This window comes from Henckelia pumila, chromosome 2 (genome assembly GCF_033568475.1).
Source record: "Henckelia pumila isolate YLH828 chromosome 2, ASM3356847v2, whole genome shotgun sequence".
NCBI lineage: Eukaryota > Viridiplantae > Streptophyta > Magnoliopsida > Lamiales > Gesneriaceae > Henckelia > Henckelia pumila.
The window spans coordinates 167,502,987-167,520,842 of record NC_133121.1 but is presented as its reverse complement, the minus strand read 5'-3'; the positions used below and the strand labels follow the sequence as shown (position 1 = coordinate 167,520,842).

At 34.0% G+C, this 17,856-nt stretch overlaps 3 protein-coding genes across 3 annotated transcripts; 2 read left to right on the top strand and 1 right to left on the bottom strand.

Moving 5' to 3' along the window:
- The first annotated feature begins 6,971 nt into the window (after positions 1 to 6,971).
- On the top strand, positions 6,972 to 8,438 carry LOC140878906 (uncharacterized). The gene is made up of 2 exons (XM_073282531.1): positions 6,972 to 7,410; positions 7,543 to 8,438. Exons 1-2 carry the CDS (start codon positions 6,972 to 6,974, stop codon positions 8,436 to 8,438), a joined length of 1,335 nt encoding a protein of 444 aa, XP_073138632.1.
- Positions 8,439 to 8,576: 138 nt separating this feature from the next.
- On the top strand, positions 8,577 to 9,748 carry LOC140878905 (uncharacterized). Its single transcript, XM_073282530.1, has 4 exons — positions 8,577 to 8,763; positions 8,842 to 8,972; positions 9,047 to 9,122; positions 9,192 to 9,748. The coding sequence occupies exons 1-4, from the start codon at positions 8,577 to 8,579 to the stop codon at positions 9,746 to 9,748; spliced, it is 951 nt and encodes a 316-aa protein (XP_073138631.1).
- A 2,371-nt stretch (positions 9,749 to 12,119) lies between these two features.
- LOC140880848 (PLASTID TRANSCRIPTIONALLY ACTIVE protein 6, chloroplastic) lies at positions 12,120 to 15,533 on the bottom strand. Its single transcript, XM_073285674.1, has 6 exons — positions 14,930 to 15,533; positions 14,409 to 14,477; positions 14,208 to 14,312; positions 13,418 to 13,537; positions 12,887 to 12,976; positions 12,120 to 12,796 (listed from the first exon to the last, which is right to left on the bottom strand). The coding sequence occupies exons 1-6, from the start codon at positions 15,425 to 15,427 to the stop codon at positions 12,680 to 12,682; spliced, it is 999 nt and encodes a 332-aa protein (XP_073141775.1). The 5' UTR covers positions 15,428 to 15,533; the 3' UTR covers positions 12,120 to 12,679.
- Between the last annotated feature and the right edge of the window lie 2,323 nt (positions 15,534 to 17,856).

The window sequence follows — 17,856 nt, the reverse complement described above, 5'->3', positions numbered from 1 at the left end:
TTTTTTTTTTGCTTATATTTATATTTTATATTTGAATTATGACAGATATATATATACTAGGTGATGGCACCTCAATACTTGAGGTGTTTACCCAGTTTTTAGTGAAGGTAGATTGAATATATTGTGCGTGTGATGACTTACGTATATTAGTGGGATGAGACACAAATTTTTACTCATCCCATGTTTTTCTTATTTTTTTTGTTAACCCAATGATATCTCATGGCCCGGTATAACATTAGATGTAGACTTGATGACAAATACCTCTTAACTCATGGTATTAGTGGAGGATGAGTGAAATTGTGTGAAATTGACAATGATGATTAAGAGAATAAATACAATAATCCTACAAAATAAAAAACATACAAAACCACATATTATTCATATCTGTCTTGCTTATCGATATGTCATCATGTTTTTATTCATCTATCGTACATCTCATCCATTATACCAAACGGTATCTAATAGGATTGCTTACACATTACTATACATACGATTGCTTACATCTTATCATATTTATGTACATACATACGATTGCTTACAATATAATCTGCTTAGATCTTAGTATACTAAGATATATCATATTCTAACAGAATGAGTAGATACATACATAGATACATACATACATACATACATACATACATACATACATACATACATATAATAACTTACATATTATCATAATCTAACAGAACAATAAGTTTTGGTTCAATCTGCAACACTCTTTGAAAGATGATGGTCCACACTGGATTGGAATGAAATCTTTTAAAAAGTTCGTCGACTTCTTTTTGGAATATGTAATTGCAATAACATTGTGTGCAATCGGTACAACATAAGCAGTGAGTATTGTTTTCCATTTCACTCAGCTCTGTAAATTCAGTTTGTCTAAATTTGTATCTGATATGTGTGCTTATATAGTATATTAAAAATTTGTATCTTGCATATAATTTCCATAAATAATAAAATCTAGATTATCTAAAAAAATCTAAATATAAAATATTTCTACATTAACAACTAAAAATTTATTTAAAAAATAAAATAAAAATTTAATATTTTAAGAAATTTTCATATTTTTATAATATATAAAATAATTTTTTTATTATATACAAATAAAATATAAAATAACAAAAAAATTATAGCGATGCATATAAATTTTGGTTACTTTTTATTCAAGATATATAAAAGTGCCAAAATTTTGATAATCTAACATGACAATAAAAAAATATATCTTGAATATCTTTTTGTATATCTTGAATAAAAATCTCATTCTTTTGTATATCTTGAATATAAAAGTAACCAAAATTTTATGCAGCTCTGTATAATTTTTTCATTATTTCATATTTTATTTTTATATAATAAAAAATATTTTATTTGTATAGTATGTAAAATATGGCAATTTCTATTAATTTTTTTTAAATAAAATTTTTTATCTTTTAATGTAGAAATGTTTTAAATTTAGATTTTTGTTTGATAATCAAGATTTTATAATTTAAAGAAATTATATGTAAGGATAAATTTGTCAAACAATTGATTAATTATATGAAGTAGAGCGTTATTAACATTTTTTTGGAGCGTAAATAAAACTCCTCGAAAATTATACATGTAGCGACCCAACCTGGATCCACTACCTAATTAGAGTTTAGAGCATAATTAAGCATGCATTAAATAAATTACTGCGGAAGACTTAAATAAAAGCATACCGGCAGAATACAACCGGTTAAATAAACCAATATACAACCCAATCGAATTAAATAATTCCTATGGGAAAATAAAACCTACAGCTAATCGTGTTGTTTTCAAGGGTCACTGGCTACTTCAAGCTCCTGGTGCTCAATCCTGCACCTACATCTGCCCCGTCGAATGGGGTGTCCAGACATACAGAAAATACTGAACGTGAGCGACTACGCTCAATACATAAGCAATGATATATAAAATATATGCAGCTCATAAGTGTATTTAAAACAAGGTAAAACAGTCTACTCAGGGGGGCCATGAATATACAGGGCTGTGCCGGATAGCTAGTCTGTGGTGCCGCTCCTATATTCCCCTATCTACTATAGCGTCTACTCCACCGTCGTGATCGCTTCTAGTGATAGCAAAACCAGGGGCTGAGTCTCCCCAGACACGAATCCATAAGGAGTAACTCATCACCGATGCAAACTTCATGACTCACATCATACCAGATGCAGTCTACCGTAAAACATGCATGTGCTAAAGCAGTAAAACATAAAAAACACGAAGCACATACTCATGCAACACATATAATATGTATCATGCTGGCCATATCAGTCAGTACTTACGTACTTTATTACAGGTAGTCCTAGCAATCCCACTCTAGGTTCCAAGCATGTCATCAACTCTACAATGCAAATACCTATGCATTATTTAATAATCTTTAAAAGCCTTAACTAAACTATTGCATACTCCCAAATAATTTTAAAAAGCAAAAGATATACATCCGTCCGTTGTCAGCCCACTGATGACGACTACCCAACCACTTGGGCATCTAATGCTGCACCTCCGTAGCTACGAGCACAGCTCCCCCACTCGGACACCGCTCCGCTATTATGTCAGACACTGTCTGACTATGCTAAAATATGTATTCCCTAATCCAACTCTAAAATAAGAGTACTCAAAGCCCTAAAATAAAGCCGCGCGGGCGAAGGAGAGGAAAATGGTGCGATTCTGAAATGAGCCCCTCGGCCTCATTTTATAGACGAGGGTTCGGACCGTTCGAACTCTGCATGCGTGACAAGTGTCATAGAAGGCACTTCAGATCGTTCTATCGGGACTTCGGATCGTCCAAACATGAATATTACGTCACCCATGACATCACCCTCCCGGACACCTGGCGGGGCTTCAGTTCGGATCGTCCGATCCAGCACTTTGGATCGTCCGAACTCTAGTTCCAGTCAATCAAATAATTTCTTTATCTTATCTTATTTGAGGGAGATTGGACCATCCGATCCCTCTTCGGATCGTCCGAACTTCTGCCATCCGAACTGGTTCAAGGCCTCCGAATCCACACACTTCGAACCATCCAATCCCTGGTTCGGAGCCTCCGGTCCTGTCTTGGAACCTTCCCGGCTATTTCGAGTATTCTGGATCCATTTACGGACTCCGTTAATCCATCATGAATTTCCTTAATCATGTCCTCACTTAATCTAAACACATGATCATTGGATTAATTACCATTAACCCTTAATTCCGGATACGGGTTACTATATTCTCCCCTTCCTTAAAAGATTTCGTCCTCTAAATCTAGGGTAAAACTCCGAGAACTTACTAAAGATCCTAATTTGCACGTTTGGTTGAATAGATTTCGACACACTCAGACTCTTTTCAAACCCCACGTAAGCTCCATTAATGCTGAACCGCATTAGCATTCTCTCAACTGAAAACTACTGCGCTACTTGACGACAGTCAAACTTCTCTAGCACTAAGTAATTCTGTACACATAGGTAGCTAGCGCAGAGGCGCTTCTCACAAGCGCAAATGTGCGACCATTCTTCTTCTCACATGCGCAACAGCGCTTGTCCAAGGCGCAATAGCGCTTTCTTAAAATCACACATGTGCAGAAGCGCTTCTTGTTTCAAATCTCAACACAGATGCGCTAATATCAATTGTTCTTCATTGTGCAGATGCGCCTCAACTCACGCAGATGCATTGTTCTTTCATTCCTTCCAAGGCGCGGCTGCGCCTTCTTCCTAGCGTAGGTGCACTGTTCGCCTATTCTTTTCTCGTCTTTTCTTGCGTGATCGCTCGAGCGGAAAAAAGTCGCACACGAACGAGCCATACTCTGTCCGAATCCTCTCAAATTCATCTATCTTTTGCTCATTCTCCTTCTTTTCCTAAATCAAACCAAAAAATAATTAGGAATTATACAATTAATTTAATCAATGAAAATTCTCCTAATCACACGAATTAACTCAATCAAACATAGAAAAATATGTACATATCAGAAATATACTTTCACTCGAGGTTTAAAATAAAATTATGGTAATATTATACTTAAAATACTCGTAATAATATTTCTTAAGATCTCGTGCATAAGTTAGTCTCGTTCCTCATGTCCAGAATCAACCTCGCCCTGAAAACATTTACTTATACAAAAATGTTAAAATAAAATATGCGTAACATAAAATCTCATAAAATAAACATAATTTATAAAACTGTTTAATTGAGAATACCCTTTAAATCATAATAATATATTAAATGACTTAAAATCCATTAAAAATTCCTTTAATAAATCAAGAATAGATTTATGAATTTTCCAGATATTACAAGTTTGCTCTGGACTTGATAGCTTGAGAAATGAATGTACGCGAGAGCAAGAGTTCGTCAAAAGTTGTTCTTCAACTGACCAAGGTGCCTTTTATAGGCTTCAGAATCCAACGGTAATAAATTTAAAATTTCTGTGATATAATTTTGAATTTTTCTCGTTGCTTCATCATTTTCATCGACATTCTCTGCATCCAACATTCTCCGGGATCGCGGCCAGAGCCGGACCTATTGTGAGGCCAATGAAGCCATGGCCTCAGGGCCCGGCCCAGTAAGGGCCCAAATTTTTTTTTCTCTTAATTATATATATATATATATATATATATATATTAGCAGGAGCTGAATATTTTTTGTTTATAATTGATCAAGATCAATCTTCTTTTAAAGTTCGGTTTGAACAATTTAAACAATATCAAGAGATTTTTTTATTTTTGTTGAATTTAGAGAAGTTAAAGCTGATGGTCGTAAGATGCTATTTAACAAATGAAAAAAAAAGCAATTGATATGCTACAATGTTTGGTGAAACTGCATGGTTTATTTCCAAATACTTATATTGTCTATAAGATTTTGTTAATCATACCAATAACAGATGCATCAGCAAAAAAAAGCTTCTCAAAATTGAAGTTAATCAAGAATTATCTTCGGTCAACAATGTCGCATGATAGACTAAATGAGCTAACTATATGTTGTCGGTTGAGAAAGAAATGGTCCGACAATTGGATTATTCAAATTTGATAAATATTTTCGCCTCTAAAAAAGCTAGACGGGTAGTATTTAGGCAGTTCAAATATTTATTGACTTTTTGTTGGCGTATTATATTGTTTAAGGTATATTTATGTATTGTTTAGTATATTTGTTATTTGCAAAATTTACATTTATTCGTCGCAACAAGAGGGTCCATTTTCCATATATCTTCTCAGGCCCTGTTGATCACAGGTACGGCTCTGATCGCGGCGTTATGTTGCAGGGCTATCAGAGTACGGAATACCTTAACCAGTGAGACTCTCGATGGTAAACTGATGCAATGGTGATGCACTTCAATCGATCAGTTTACCTCCATCAGTTTGGTACTTCCGCTTTATGATGTTGGTCTAGTATCATGTCTTCAGTTTAGTGCTTTAACAGTATGTCTTCAGTTTAGCAATATTCTTCGAGATATTAGTTTAGCTCTTTGTAAAGTTGCGCTTTTTCTTTTAGTGCTTTTCTTAATGAAGTCGCTTTTTCCTTTGAAGCTCGGTTTGGCGCTTTACTTACGTCCCTTTATGAGATCTCAATTTAGCTTGTGTTTTCTCGACAACACTCATGGTTCGCAGAAACGGTATCGGAACGGCCGGAACGGCCGTTCCGTAACCGGAACGTAAGGAACCTTGACGAAGTTCCAATGCTTGAAGGTAGATGCTTTGGCTCGGCGTTTTTCGTGATGAGAACGGCGATTTAACGGCGGAACGGGCGATAGAACGGTGGAACGGATCGGGATCGGAACAAGGGGAACTTTGAAGATAAATTTCTGCCCATTTCCATGTATTAATATTTGGAAAATGGAAATCCAGCCTTTTCTACGAGGCCCAGAAGGCAGAAGAAGATAGACATTTAGTAGAGGGAAATTATTGAGACATGACTATTGACTAATGAAAATAAAAAAATTAAAACTAAGAAGAAAAAGAGACATTAGCATGTTGTGACTTGTGAGTCTTGTGACTCACTGACTATGTCCTATCTTATTGTTTTTAAATGATGAAAACTTTTTTTTTTTGTTTTGTTTCGTAAAAAGTCGGATGTTTTTATTCAATAAACAGTTCGCCCATGAATTACCCTTCCTCATCTTTTTATTTCGCTCTATATATCGGATCGATTTTTTCTCTCATTCTCATCATAATTCACGGCAAAACCAACCTCTTCCTATGCATTCTATTTCTCTCTATATATATTCGATCGATTTCTGCTCTTATTCTCAGTGTTATTCTTGTCTTCATTATTTCCTAAGAGATAAGTAATGTTTAAATTTCGATTATTATAATAATAATTTTTTGTTATAATGATATTTTTGTTTAGTTAGATTTTGATCTAATATTTTTTTATTACTCATCACAGTGTAATTTAATCAGTTCGTTGAACTCTGCTACGCATCTCTTGATCTTCTCGTGTTTTCTTCGTACATGTTAAAGGTAAGTATCATCTATGTTTAATTTTACTTTCCTGTAAATTATATTTTTGGTTAATTTTATTGAGATATAATATTGAAAATGAATTTAATTTAATTAAAAATTTTCCTTAAGAATTTTGTGCTTAGATTAAAGATAATTATTGAATCTTAGATTATGTATTTTCGTACACCATTAACTTTACGTGCTAAAATAGTGTAGAAAAATCATACATATTTGCATACGTAAGGTTAATAGAAATTTTGTAAGATCACGTAAAGTTAATTTTTTTTTTTGACTTAATATAACTTTTAATTAAAGGCTACGGTTGTGAATTTATGGCAACAAAATTAAATATGGTGTTTATTTAATAGAAATTATATTTAATTTAAATTTGTAAACGTTAAAATTATAATTCTAAGATTAGATATGATTAATAAATTACTATTGAAAGAATTCAACGGAATTATAATATCATTATTTGATTTCTCTATCTTTTGTATTTACATTTTAAACCAGAATATAGTGTGAATCAGTAAACCTTTTTGAACAATGGCTCCAAAACTCGATATTGGTTGGGAGTTTGGTAAACCCATCGGAGATCATCGAAAAACAATACAATGCAAATTTTGTGGAAAAGTTGTAACGGGTGGAATCACAAGATTAAAACAACATATTGCACATATTGCTGGAAATGTTGAGTCGTGCACTAAAGCTCCGAAGGAGATATTATTGATGTTACGAAAACATCTTCAAGATTCTAAGACCCAAAGAAATATAATCCAAAAAAAGAGAGAGATTGCAATCAATGCAATTCAACAGAGCATACATGGACTCGATAGTGGCAGTGACAGTGAAGATAATGATACGTTTGATGATACCAATGAAGATGCTTTAGAAGATATGGAAAATAGGGCATTGCGAAAAGCGATGAAAGAAAGTCGTAAAACAAGAGCATTTGAAGAAGAGATGCATAAACGATATGGTCCAGGTAAATAAAGGCTAAGACAATGCTCGTTATATATATATATATATATATATATATATATATATATATATATAAGTAATATTTTTTATAGATAAAAATACCAATGCTTGTTATTAACTTATTATTTAATTTCAGGAAATTTTGGTGGTAGTTCATCATCACTTGGTGCAAATCCTAAATTAAAAAAACAAATGTCTCGTAGCTTCAGCGTGAGAGAGGGAGCTCAGCTACCATCGAAAGGAATTGATTCTTACATGTTTCCATCGAAACGAAAGAGTATAAAAAGTTGGTTTGCTCCTGAAAAGGTTAAAGATGTTGGAAAGGCTATTTCCAAGTGGTTTATATACAATGCAATTCCATTTCATGCGGCAGATAGTGGTCCATACTACCAAGCAATGATTAATACTATCGCAGATGTTGGACCTGGAATACAAGGTCCTTCAGGACGTCAAATAGGTGGTGTTTTCTTGGAAGAGGAGGTGGAGGATATTAATGGATATTTAAATACATTAAAATTCAAATGGCCAAAGTATGGATGTACAATAATGTGCGATGGTTGGAGCACACGCAACAAACACCCTATCATCAATTTCATGATATATTGTGACCGCAACATGATATTTCATAGTTCAGTGGATTGCACCAACAAAAGGAAGACATCTGATTTTATATTATCTCTTTTGAATAAAGTCATTGACGAGGTTGGAGAGGAAAATATTGTGCATGTGGTTACAGATAGTGAAAGTGCAAATAAGGCTGCTGGTCAGAAATTGATGATTGAAAGACCTCACATATTTTGGTCACCTTGTGCAGCACACTGCATTGATCTTATGCTTGAAGATATTGGTAAGATGACAAAGGTAAAGAAGTGCATTGACAAAGCAAAGCAGATAACAAGTTTCATATATAACAGTGACAAAGTCGTGAACTTAATGAAAATCTACACAAATGATCGTGAACTACTGAGACCTGGAATCACTCGCTTTGCTACGGAATTCATTTCCTTGGAAAGTCTCGTTCGGTATTGTTAAGATTTGAAGAGATTGTGTACTTCAGTTGAGTGGACTGAGTACAACAATACAAGCAAGAGAAGGAACGTTGCCGAAAAAATTTCAGCAATCATTTTGGACACGAGATTTTGGAAGTCAGCTCGTGACATTTGCGCAGCAATGGAACCTCTTGTAAAAGTTCTGAAGTTGGTTGACCAAGACAACAAGCCAACTCTGTCAATTATATATGAAGCAATGGATAGAGCTAAGTTGTCTATAAAAGAAAGTGTCAAGGACTGGAAATTGTATTGGGTTGTGATTGATGATCGTTGGTATAATCAATTACACCAACACCTACATGCTGCAGGTAAATGAGGTTATATTTACATAAAACAAATTCATTATTTTAGTTGATAATATATATTTAATATATTGATTGTTTCAGCGTATTTTCTGAATCCAATGCTCCAATATTCTGGAACTTGTGTTTATACCGATGAAGTAAGACGGGGATTGAAGACAGTAATCAAGAGATTAGAACCCGATTTAAATGCACAGGCTTCAATGATCAATGAGGTATGATAGTTATAAATTTTACATAACATGTTTTATATTGAGTACACTATTGTTTTATGAAACATGTTTTACAGATTAAATTGTTCACGGAACAAATTGGAGAGTTTGGGTCCCCACTTGCAAAAATGGCAGTTAAAAAAAGTCTTCCAGGTTTGAGCTTATTTATATTTTCCATAAATATTAAATATGTACAATATATATCATATGTTTTTCTATCAGCTGAATGGTGGAATGAGTATGGTGAAGAAGCTCCTCATCTGAGAAAAATTGCAATTAAAGTCCTTAGCCAAACATGTTCATCTTCTGGTTGTGAGAGAAATTGGAGTACATGGTCTTTGATACATACCAAGCTTCGCAACCATTTGGCAATAGCAAAGTTGCATAAATTGGTATATGTCCATTACAATATGCGATTAAGAGTACGAAATTTGATGCATAAAAATGAAGATGATGATTACTACAGTCCTATAGATCTTGATCACATATTCAAAGATGATGATATTTTAAATGAATGGACAAGAGATAATGAACCTCCTGTATTGCAAGACGATGACTTAGAATGGTTAGATCAAGACCATAAAACTTCAAATTCCCAACATCACAACATCACACCTAGTGGTCAAAGTCATTCAAAGAAGACGAACAACGAGAGGAGCTCAAGATTATCAAAAGGCAAAGAAATCGTCTTAAGTGACAGGGATGAATCTGAAAATGATGACAGTGATGCTAGTGGTGATGGAAACAATCAAGAAAGTGGTAAAAAAAAATCAAGATGATGATTAAGGACGTCAAGATAATGAATATGATACTTGCATGTCATGGGCACGAGGGAAAGAGAATTATTATGCCACACAAGACACTGATCATGGGTATCGCCCTGGGATAGAGGCACAACGTCGCTTTTTAGCAAGTTTGACAGGGTTCTCGAGTGCCGAAGATGATGAAAATTTGAGTGGATCTTCACATTTATATATGGGTGTAGAAGAACAAGTAAAAAATCTTGGCTTGGGGGGTCACCATCAATATCAATCTGGAGATGATTCGAGAAACTACTATTGGAACTCTCAATCTTTTGGTCATAGTGCCAGCGGATATGATGAACCAGGATTTGGGTATTCTCATGGTTATAACACAAGACGGGATCATTTATCATCTCAAGAAAGGGGAATCGGAAATTATGGATTTGATGGGTCATCTAAATACACCAGTTCCGAAAATAATCAATTTGAAGAGTATTCTAGTAGTGGACAAAATACATATAATGATCATCAATCATTCGCAGCAACTGGTTTTAGACATGATGATCATAATTCGATATCTTCAAGTGGCGCTAGTAATTTTTTTGGGCATCAAGAATTTGGAGGCTATCACCGTCGTGACGACACATTATTAAATCCACGTTCATCACACAATACCAATTCGGTTTCAAATCCCCTATTCAGTCAATATCCAGGTGAACAATTGAACACTAGTTTATATCCACAAAGATATGATGGAGATCAATTTTCTCAACTTAATCCCGGTAGAGAGTACACTGATGATTTTGTTCCTCCACGCCATTCATCATGATATTAATGTCGATGACATTACAGGTACTTTTCTATATAAATATTGTTAAAACAATTTATATGTAAATATATTAGTTTTTTTCGACTTATATTTCATTTAGCAGTGTCATTTTATTCTCATTTCATAAGTATAATTTAGTATGTTTAACATTGATTTAACTAGGAACATTGGAAAGTAAAGAACAACAATCGATGTAAGATGGTGAATCTCGGTCTTCTTTCCGCTCATCCATCGACGAAAGATTAATAAAGAGGAGACCAAGAGTTAACTATTTCTATTGAGAAATTTTCATTAGAAAGTGTGATAAAAATAAACCAAGTTAATTCTAAAGTATTTCTATTTAAAAATTGATGTTTAATAGTTTGTAACACCATGTTATTTAAGATTTTATGCATAATATTAGTCTATCACGTTAAATTGATCTTAGTTATGATGAACATATAAATTTCCAACTGAAAAAATTTCAAAAATTCAAAGGGTTACATACTAAATTTTTTAAATAATATATTTAAATTTTGAAGAGTTGCGAATATTTTATATGTATTAATGATTTAAGTTGTGTTACATAAAATTTTATAAATTAATTTAATTTCTTATTTACTTCAAATAATCTATTTTTATGATATTCATTTCAATTTGGTAGATCTAAATAATTTTATGAAATCTTCAGTTTTTAAATATTTATAATATTTAAAAATTAAAATCCGTTCCGCGACCGTTCCGCGAAATTTCATTGTAACTGAAACGGTGGTTTCCGCGACGATGTCCACGACCGTGATTGCGAACCATGACAACACCTTCCGCAAACACTCAACCGATCAACTCAAGTTATTTCCCTCGACCAGTTAACATCACAAGATCTACTAGCCTAGTCTAGATATATTTTCCTCGACTGTTCAAGCTTATTAAGCCAGCATTTCACAACGGTCTTTTGAAAAGGCTTTTGATGCAAGAAACAACATTCTCAGAGCCGCCTGATGCATATCAGAAACAATACCTCATCAAGACTTGTGTAGCAAACAAAGATGCTGAAAAACTGAATGTTTAACCAAAATGGATACTGATAAACAAACACTTAGTGTATGTCTACGACCGTTGCCTCCTTGTTTGGGAAAGAGCCAAATCGCTCATTTATAATGTCCCACTACTCGTAAGCTTTCGGGTACAACACTAACTTGATATTTTTTGGGTCGACTCGTGTCAGATTGACGGATTTGGTTCATTTTTTGTAACCGTAATATCAATAATACTAATGTTACTTACACAAAAATTCATGTAATACGATTTCACGGATCAATTTTTTGAGACAGATCCCTATTTAAATTGCCCATAAAAAGTTATTTTTTATGCAAAAAAATATTACTTATTATTATTGTAAATATGGATAGAATTGACTCGTCTCATTAATAAAATCCGTGAAGACCTTTCACAAAAGACAAACTTTATTTATTATTATTGATAATTACAATAATAATTGGTAAAATTTTAAATAATAACATTTTGAGACATGTTTTCGGTGAAGCGCGAGTAGGCATACAAATTAACTCGGCGCTGAAAGACGGATCACGTTAGACTAAGTTACCAGAAATAGATAGAATATCTGATTTAAATTGTTCATTAACAACTGTAAAGGTACATTTATGCAGAAACTGCAATATCACATGTTCATCAAACAGTGTCTATTCTTCCTGCAACCCCTTTCATTACAGGAATGCATCGTCGAGCCACCACGATCTATCATCTTGTTACGAATGAAGAGCGTACGTGATCTATCAAGCAAACTACTATCATTTTGAAAAGATTCATCTTCATACTGTCTCTATGACAAGACCATCACTTTCTTTGGTAATAAAAAGTATTTCTGCGTTTACTGATGGGGCGTAAACAGTCTGTAATAAAACCGAAGGCTTCAGCGCAACTGCAGCAAGGGAGCAGAGGTGTCCACTGGAACAATTAAGTTGTCAGCATTTTCCTGACATGCATTTCTGAATATGAGCATACCTAGCCTTGCTGTGCAAAGAATATTATATTCCGCTTTTATCAAGAAATGGGGGAACAATAAACATTCATCATCCTGCGTGTCTAGGAGAACCAGCTTCAAGCTCCAGCACTTTTTTATATCACTCACAGTCATCTGATTAAAACCAGTTTGAAACGCTGAAGTCTCTTAGCTTTCTGAGATGTTTTTCCATATCTTCCCTGGTTTTAGACCACTCTTCCTTCTCTATCACTGTGGTTGGATCGTCCCTCTCCTCCTACAAATGAAGAAACGTATATCCGTCAGTTAATTGAGAAAATAAAATGGAAGAGTCAGGTAACAAGTTGTATCAGTTCCGAATAATGACCGATAGAATTATTTTAAAGGAATTCCCGTTGTCTCGAATGACCAACAAGTCATTCTTTCTATCTCGATCTCTTCCTTCTGGAACTGTCACCTGAAGAAAGATAAAAGCAGCATATCAATCACGTGAATTGCAGTGACAATAAAATGGGAGATATACATTTGTGTATACATAGATTGATTATACTATTAATTCAGAAAGAGACTTTCAGAGTTTATATGGTGCATCACCGAGGATTGGTCATTTTGGCCCATTATCAATTCAATTTACCAAAATAAAATGACTTCAGGGGGGTGTGTGTGCGCGTAGAGAGTGAGAATAAATCATCAGGAGAAGCCATTGAACCTCTTGATGAATTGTACTGTGTATTTTAATTATTTCAGAATTATCACAACCAAGATAACCTAACAATTCAGAAGGCACAGCAAATCTGAAGGTCCTTTTTAAACTTCAAGAGTGCAAGTGTTTTAATAATGCCACCAGCCACTTCAAAGAGAAAGAAAAGGAGAAATCATTTAAAGATAGCTAGCCTACCACAACTTTTGCCCTGGTGATTGATTTGGTTTTAGAATCAATAACATAGATCTCCTCAAAATCCAGCGCAAATTCAAGATCACCCAACCGGCGGTTCCTATAGTGTTTCGTCAAGAAGACCTGCAAAAGAAAATGATTTGTGATACGCCAGGAAGACAATATTCAATGCAGACCACTAATATTTCCACATAAGAGTGGACACGTCGATGAATGTCAGGACTGTGGACATGTACAGAGCAACTGATAGAAAGCCTACTATAAGCCAGTATGTCCTCCATGGAGGGCACCAAACCATGATTTCATAAATCAACAGCATCCACGAACTTTGTTAAATTTACTTACTAATGGCATGTCAGGTAAAGGAGAACCAAATAAATGACGATTAAAAGAATGCATACTCAATGGAAGACACCAAAAATAAGCTAAGAACCTGATTTTTAAACCAGCTATGTCCACAAACTTGTTATATTTACTTACAATGGCATGTCATGCACTTCGTTGCCATTTTAAAAGCCCATCACTCATCAAACTTAACAAGAAAAGAAAACTTAAAATCCGGCGTGATGACCATCAACTTCGGAAGAAGTGCAAAAGATATGCAGACAGAAATAGCTAAATGCATAATTAGAATGGATCCTATCCAACACCATTCAGAATTAAAACCATATATTGCGGATAGATTATGTTACCACAACATAGGCACATTAATGTCTTTGGCGATTAAATAACAAATTGAATGTTTTACTTAAAAAACATAAAAGACCGATAAATAATGATGTTTTGCTCAGACCTTGAGGACTTCCCTCTCAGATTTATACATGGGATCCCTGGGTGCATCAATAGGTGGCTCTGTTACATTATAGCATCCATAATCACTCTGTGCACATCGAATGTACTGCATGCCATGGTTGTAAATAAGTTGAGAAAAATTACCTTAGAGCAACCATTTGAATTAGGATGAACATGACTGCATGTTTAAAAAATTAGATACCTTTTGAGGCATTGGTGCAAGAACCTTAGGGATAGCATATACATCTGTGTCTGGTGGGGTAACATACATCTATACATGACCAAAAAAAAATACAATACAATGTCAAAAAGAATGGATTCAATGTGGTTGTATCGAATCATAATAAGACAGAACAATAAGAATTAAACCACCCCAAAAAAAAATTATTAAGGAATTATCTCACTAGTCCACTGCAAAATCATGGACAAGTTTCAATGTTCCAAGTAAAGAAATCCTTCTGTTCATTCAATTTTATTACTCTAGCCGAGCATTTGCATTGTTTTGATGAAATAAATTCATCATAAGGATCAGATACAAACTTAAAAATCAAAGGCTCAAAGCACGCCACATATTGAACAAATTCATCTTTCAGTCATTGAAACTAATGCTCTTGGATAAAATTTTCTATTTTACAGCCATAATTCTTGAAAGATCTTGCAAAATCACAGTTCAAACAATAATAAGTAGCCAAGAGGCATGAAACAAATCAAGGGCATTATTACCTCTCTAAAGTCATACACGTCATTATCAGGATCAGGAGGCTTTCTAATGAAGAAGTCACAATCCAATAGACAGATTTTGTGGAACTCGTCTTCATTAATCCTGTAATCCACGATTTTCTCCGAGTCCCAACCCTGAGTATACACGAAACTCTTGCTGTCAACCATTGCGATGTCATCATCTCCGCCGTGCACCGCCATGCCGGCAGCCAGGGCAGCTGCGGTGTCGTAATCAACATCAAAATCCTTCTTATTGTCAACCTCCTCCACCTCGTCCTCATCCATGTCGTAGTCGTCCGGGCCTCCACCGTCGGCATCTCCGTCGTCAGCCCACGCTCGGAAGTCTGGTCTGGAAGATATGAATTCAAGCCTTGTGGAGTTAAATTGCCGGAGCATGGTGGAATTAAGTGGAATTAAGCGTGACGAGGGTGTTGGAGCTAAGACCATGCGGTTATACGGCGGCGGGGGAGGTGATAAGAGGAGGAGAGCGGCGGCGCTCATGGTGCTTGACAGCGGAAGCTTGAAACAAGTTTGGGAGGAGATTTTACTTCTCCAGATAAGAGTGCGACATTTAAAGGGTAATAAATAAGTACTTAATTTTACTATTGATATTTTTTATTTGACTCGTATCATAAAAATTATTGATTTTTATGTTAAATATTGTATTTTTTTATTATAAATATGGTCAATAATAACTTATATTATGAATATATTTTATTGTAAATATGATCGATCAACTTTTATTACAAATATATCACCGTTTGGTTTAAGTGATAAGATAAGTAATCATAGATAAATAATATAATGTAAATTAAAAATAAATAAGAAAAAATAGTTAATACATTATTAGATTTGATGTATAGATTATAATTTATTTGATTTAATTGATGTAAAATTATTAATTAATAAATAGATAAATAATATGACGAAAATAAAACCAAATTCATTGGAACAAGTTATACATAAATTAATAATACATCAAACCAAACAATGTCCATGATATCTGTTCATAGAAGATCTTAAATTCTTGTGAGTACATTTCATGGATTAATTTCTTTTTATTTAACTATAAAAAAATATTTTTTTAATTAAAGATATTACCTTTTTATTTTATTTTGTATAATAAATTAACCGATCGCATAGAAATTTTTTTTTTTGATACAAGATCCCGTAATACCTGCTCCAAAACATATGGTTACGTGATTTATTCCTCCTCCTAAAAATGTTTTTACTTCATACTTTATTTATGAAATAGCAAGAAACTTATAAATACCATTTTATACATTTTTAAAAACAAACAATTGATCTATTAAATTTATTTTCTTTTTTAGAGTCAATATGAAACAAGAAATCAATTATTAATTAATCGACAAATAGGTGTATACAAAAATGTCACGAATATCTATTGCTCCAAAAATTAAATACTACCAATACGGGAATTTTTCTTCCACAAAAATTTAAAACTTAGTTTCTGCTGCAAAATATTATCTAAAAACACTCCAAAGTTTCTGCAATTTATTTATTTTTTTGCAAAAAAAAAAAAAAAAACAATTTGAAAAAAAATCTCTAAATACAGAAAATTTAATTAAAGTTTTTTTTTTAAAAAAATAGAAGAAACAAAAAATAGGAGGCTCAGATCTTCAGAAAGAGGGCAGAGGGAACGCCACCGCGCCATGGCTGCAGATCGCCGGTGGCATGCGCAGATGAGCAGAGCCCACCCCGTCACAACGCCGCCCGGGACCGCCCCGCCAAGATACGGGTCGGATCGTCCCCACGCCCGACCCATTAGCTCAACAAATTAAAAACTGAAGAAAAAATCGTCATCACAGCCTCCTTCATACTTCGCCAGATCCACAACACAGAGAAAGCAACAACGACAACTGATGTAAATGGGATTCCCAGAGAACAGAAACATGGAACCATGCATATGTATAAATATATATATTTGTAGTGGTGATGGGGGTGATTAATGTTTTTGGTTGCGATTGGAAGAAGGGCTGTTGGTATTCCGGTAAAATCATGGGCGGAACTGAGGGAGGCAACCGCCCTCGGAGAAATCCCGTCCCCTCTGTCGCCTCATTTTTCTGAGCTAATGGGTCCTTTGTGAATGAATTGATGCCGGTGAAATTAGGTGTTTATATATTAATAATAATCATAATAATAATAAGTAAAGTTGCGAATAAATAAAATTAAGAAAGCAGACGGAAAGTATTATACATGGATGTTCGGACGACATTGTGTAAGTGTTAATTTTGTGTGATTGATCTTTGTGGATTTGTCCGAGGGAAAGGTAATTTTTATGTGGAAAATATGAATTTTCATTCTGGGGATGGCTTATCTTAATTCGAATTAATTCGAAAAGTGGTTTAACTTTTTCGACACTCGATTAATGGAGATACATTAGTAAAAACCAATAAAATAATGTCACCATATATTTGGAAAAATCGAAAAAGAAAATATACCTACAAGGACTCGAGAGTAATAATTGGCCTTATACGCATGCGTTGATGAGTGTTTGTGGTATGAATCTTGTTGGACATTAAAATGAAACAAGAATCTTGATGTAATCACGTTCTCAATTCAATGAACAAAAGATCAAAATATTTTTCCGATCTTTGAAACAAGTAACAAGTTTGTGAAATTCATCCTTAGTTTAAGAAAACTAGTAACAAATATTCAGGATAAGACAATTGAAAACAAATCAACCTTCAAAGGAATTAGTCTTTGACAATATATACAATAATAAGCAATCGACAAACACAAAGTATGTGGTAACCCGTATCCTATTTTACGAGCTTAATAGTTAAATATAATTAAGGAATACTAATCTAAATAAGTCAAGTGACTAATTGAATCAAAATGTGGAATCAGAACTTCGGAACCACCGAAGATATTGGACCTTCCGAAGTGGGTTCGAAGCACAAACCATA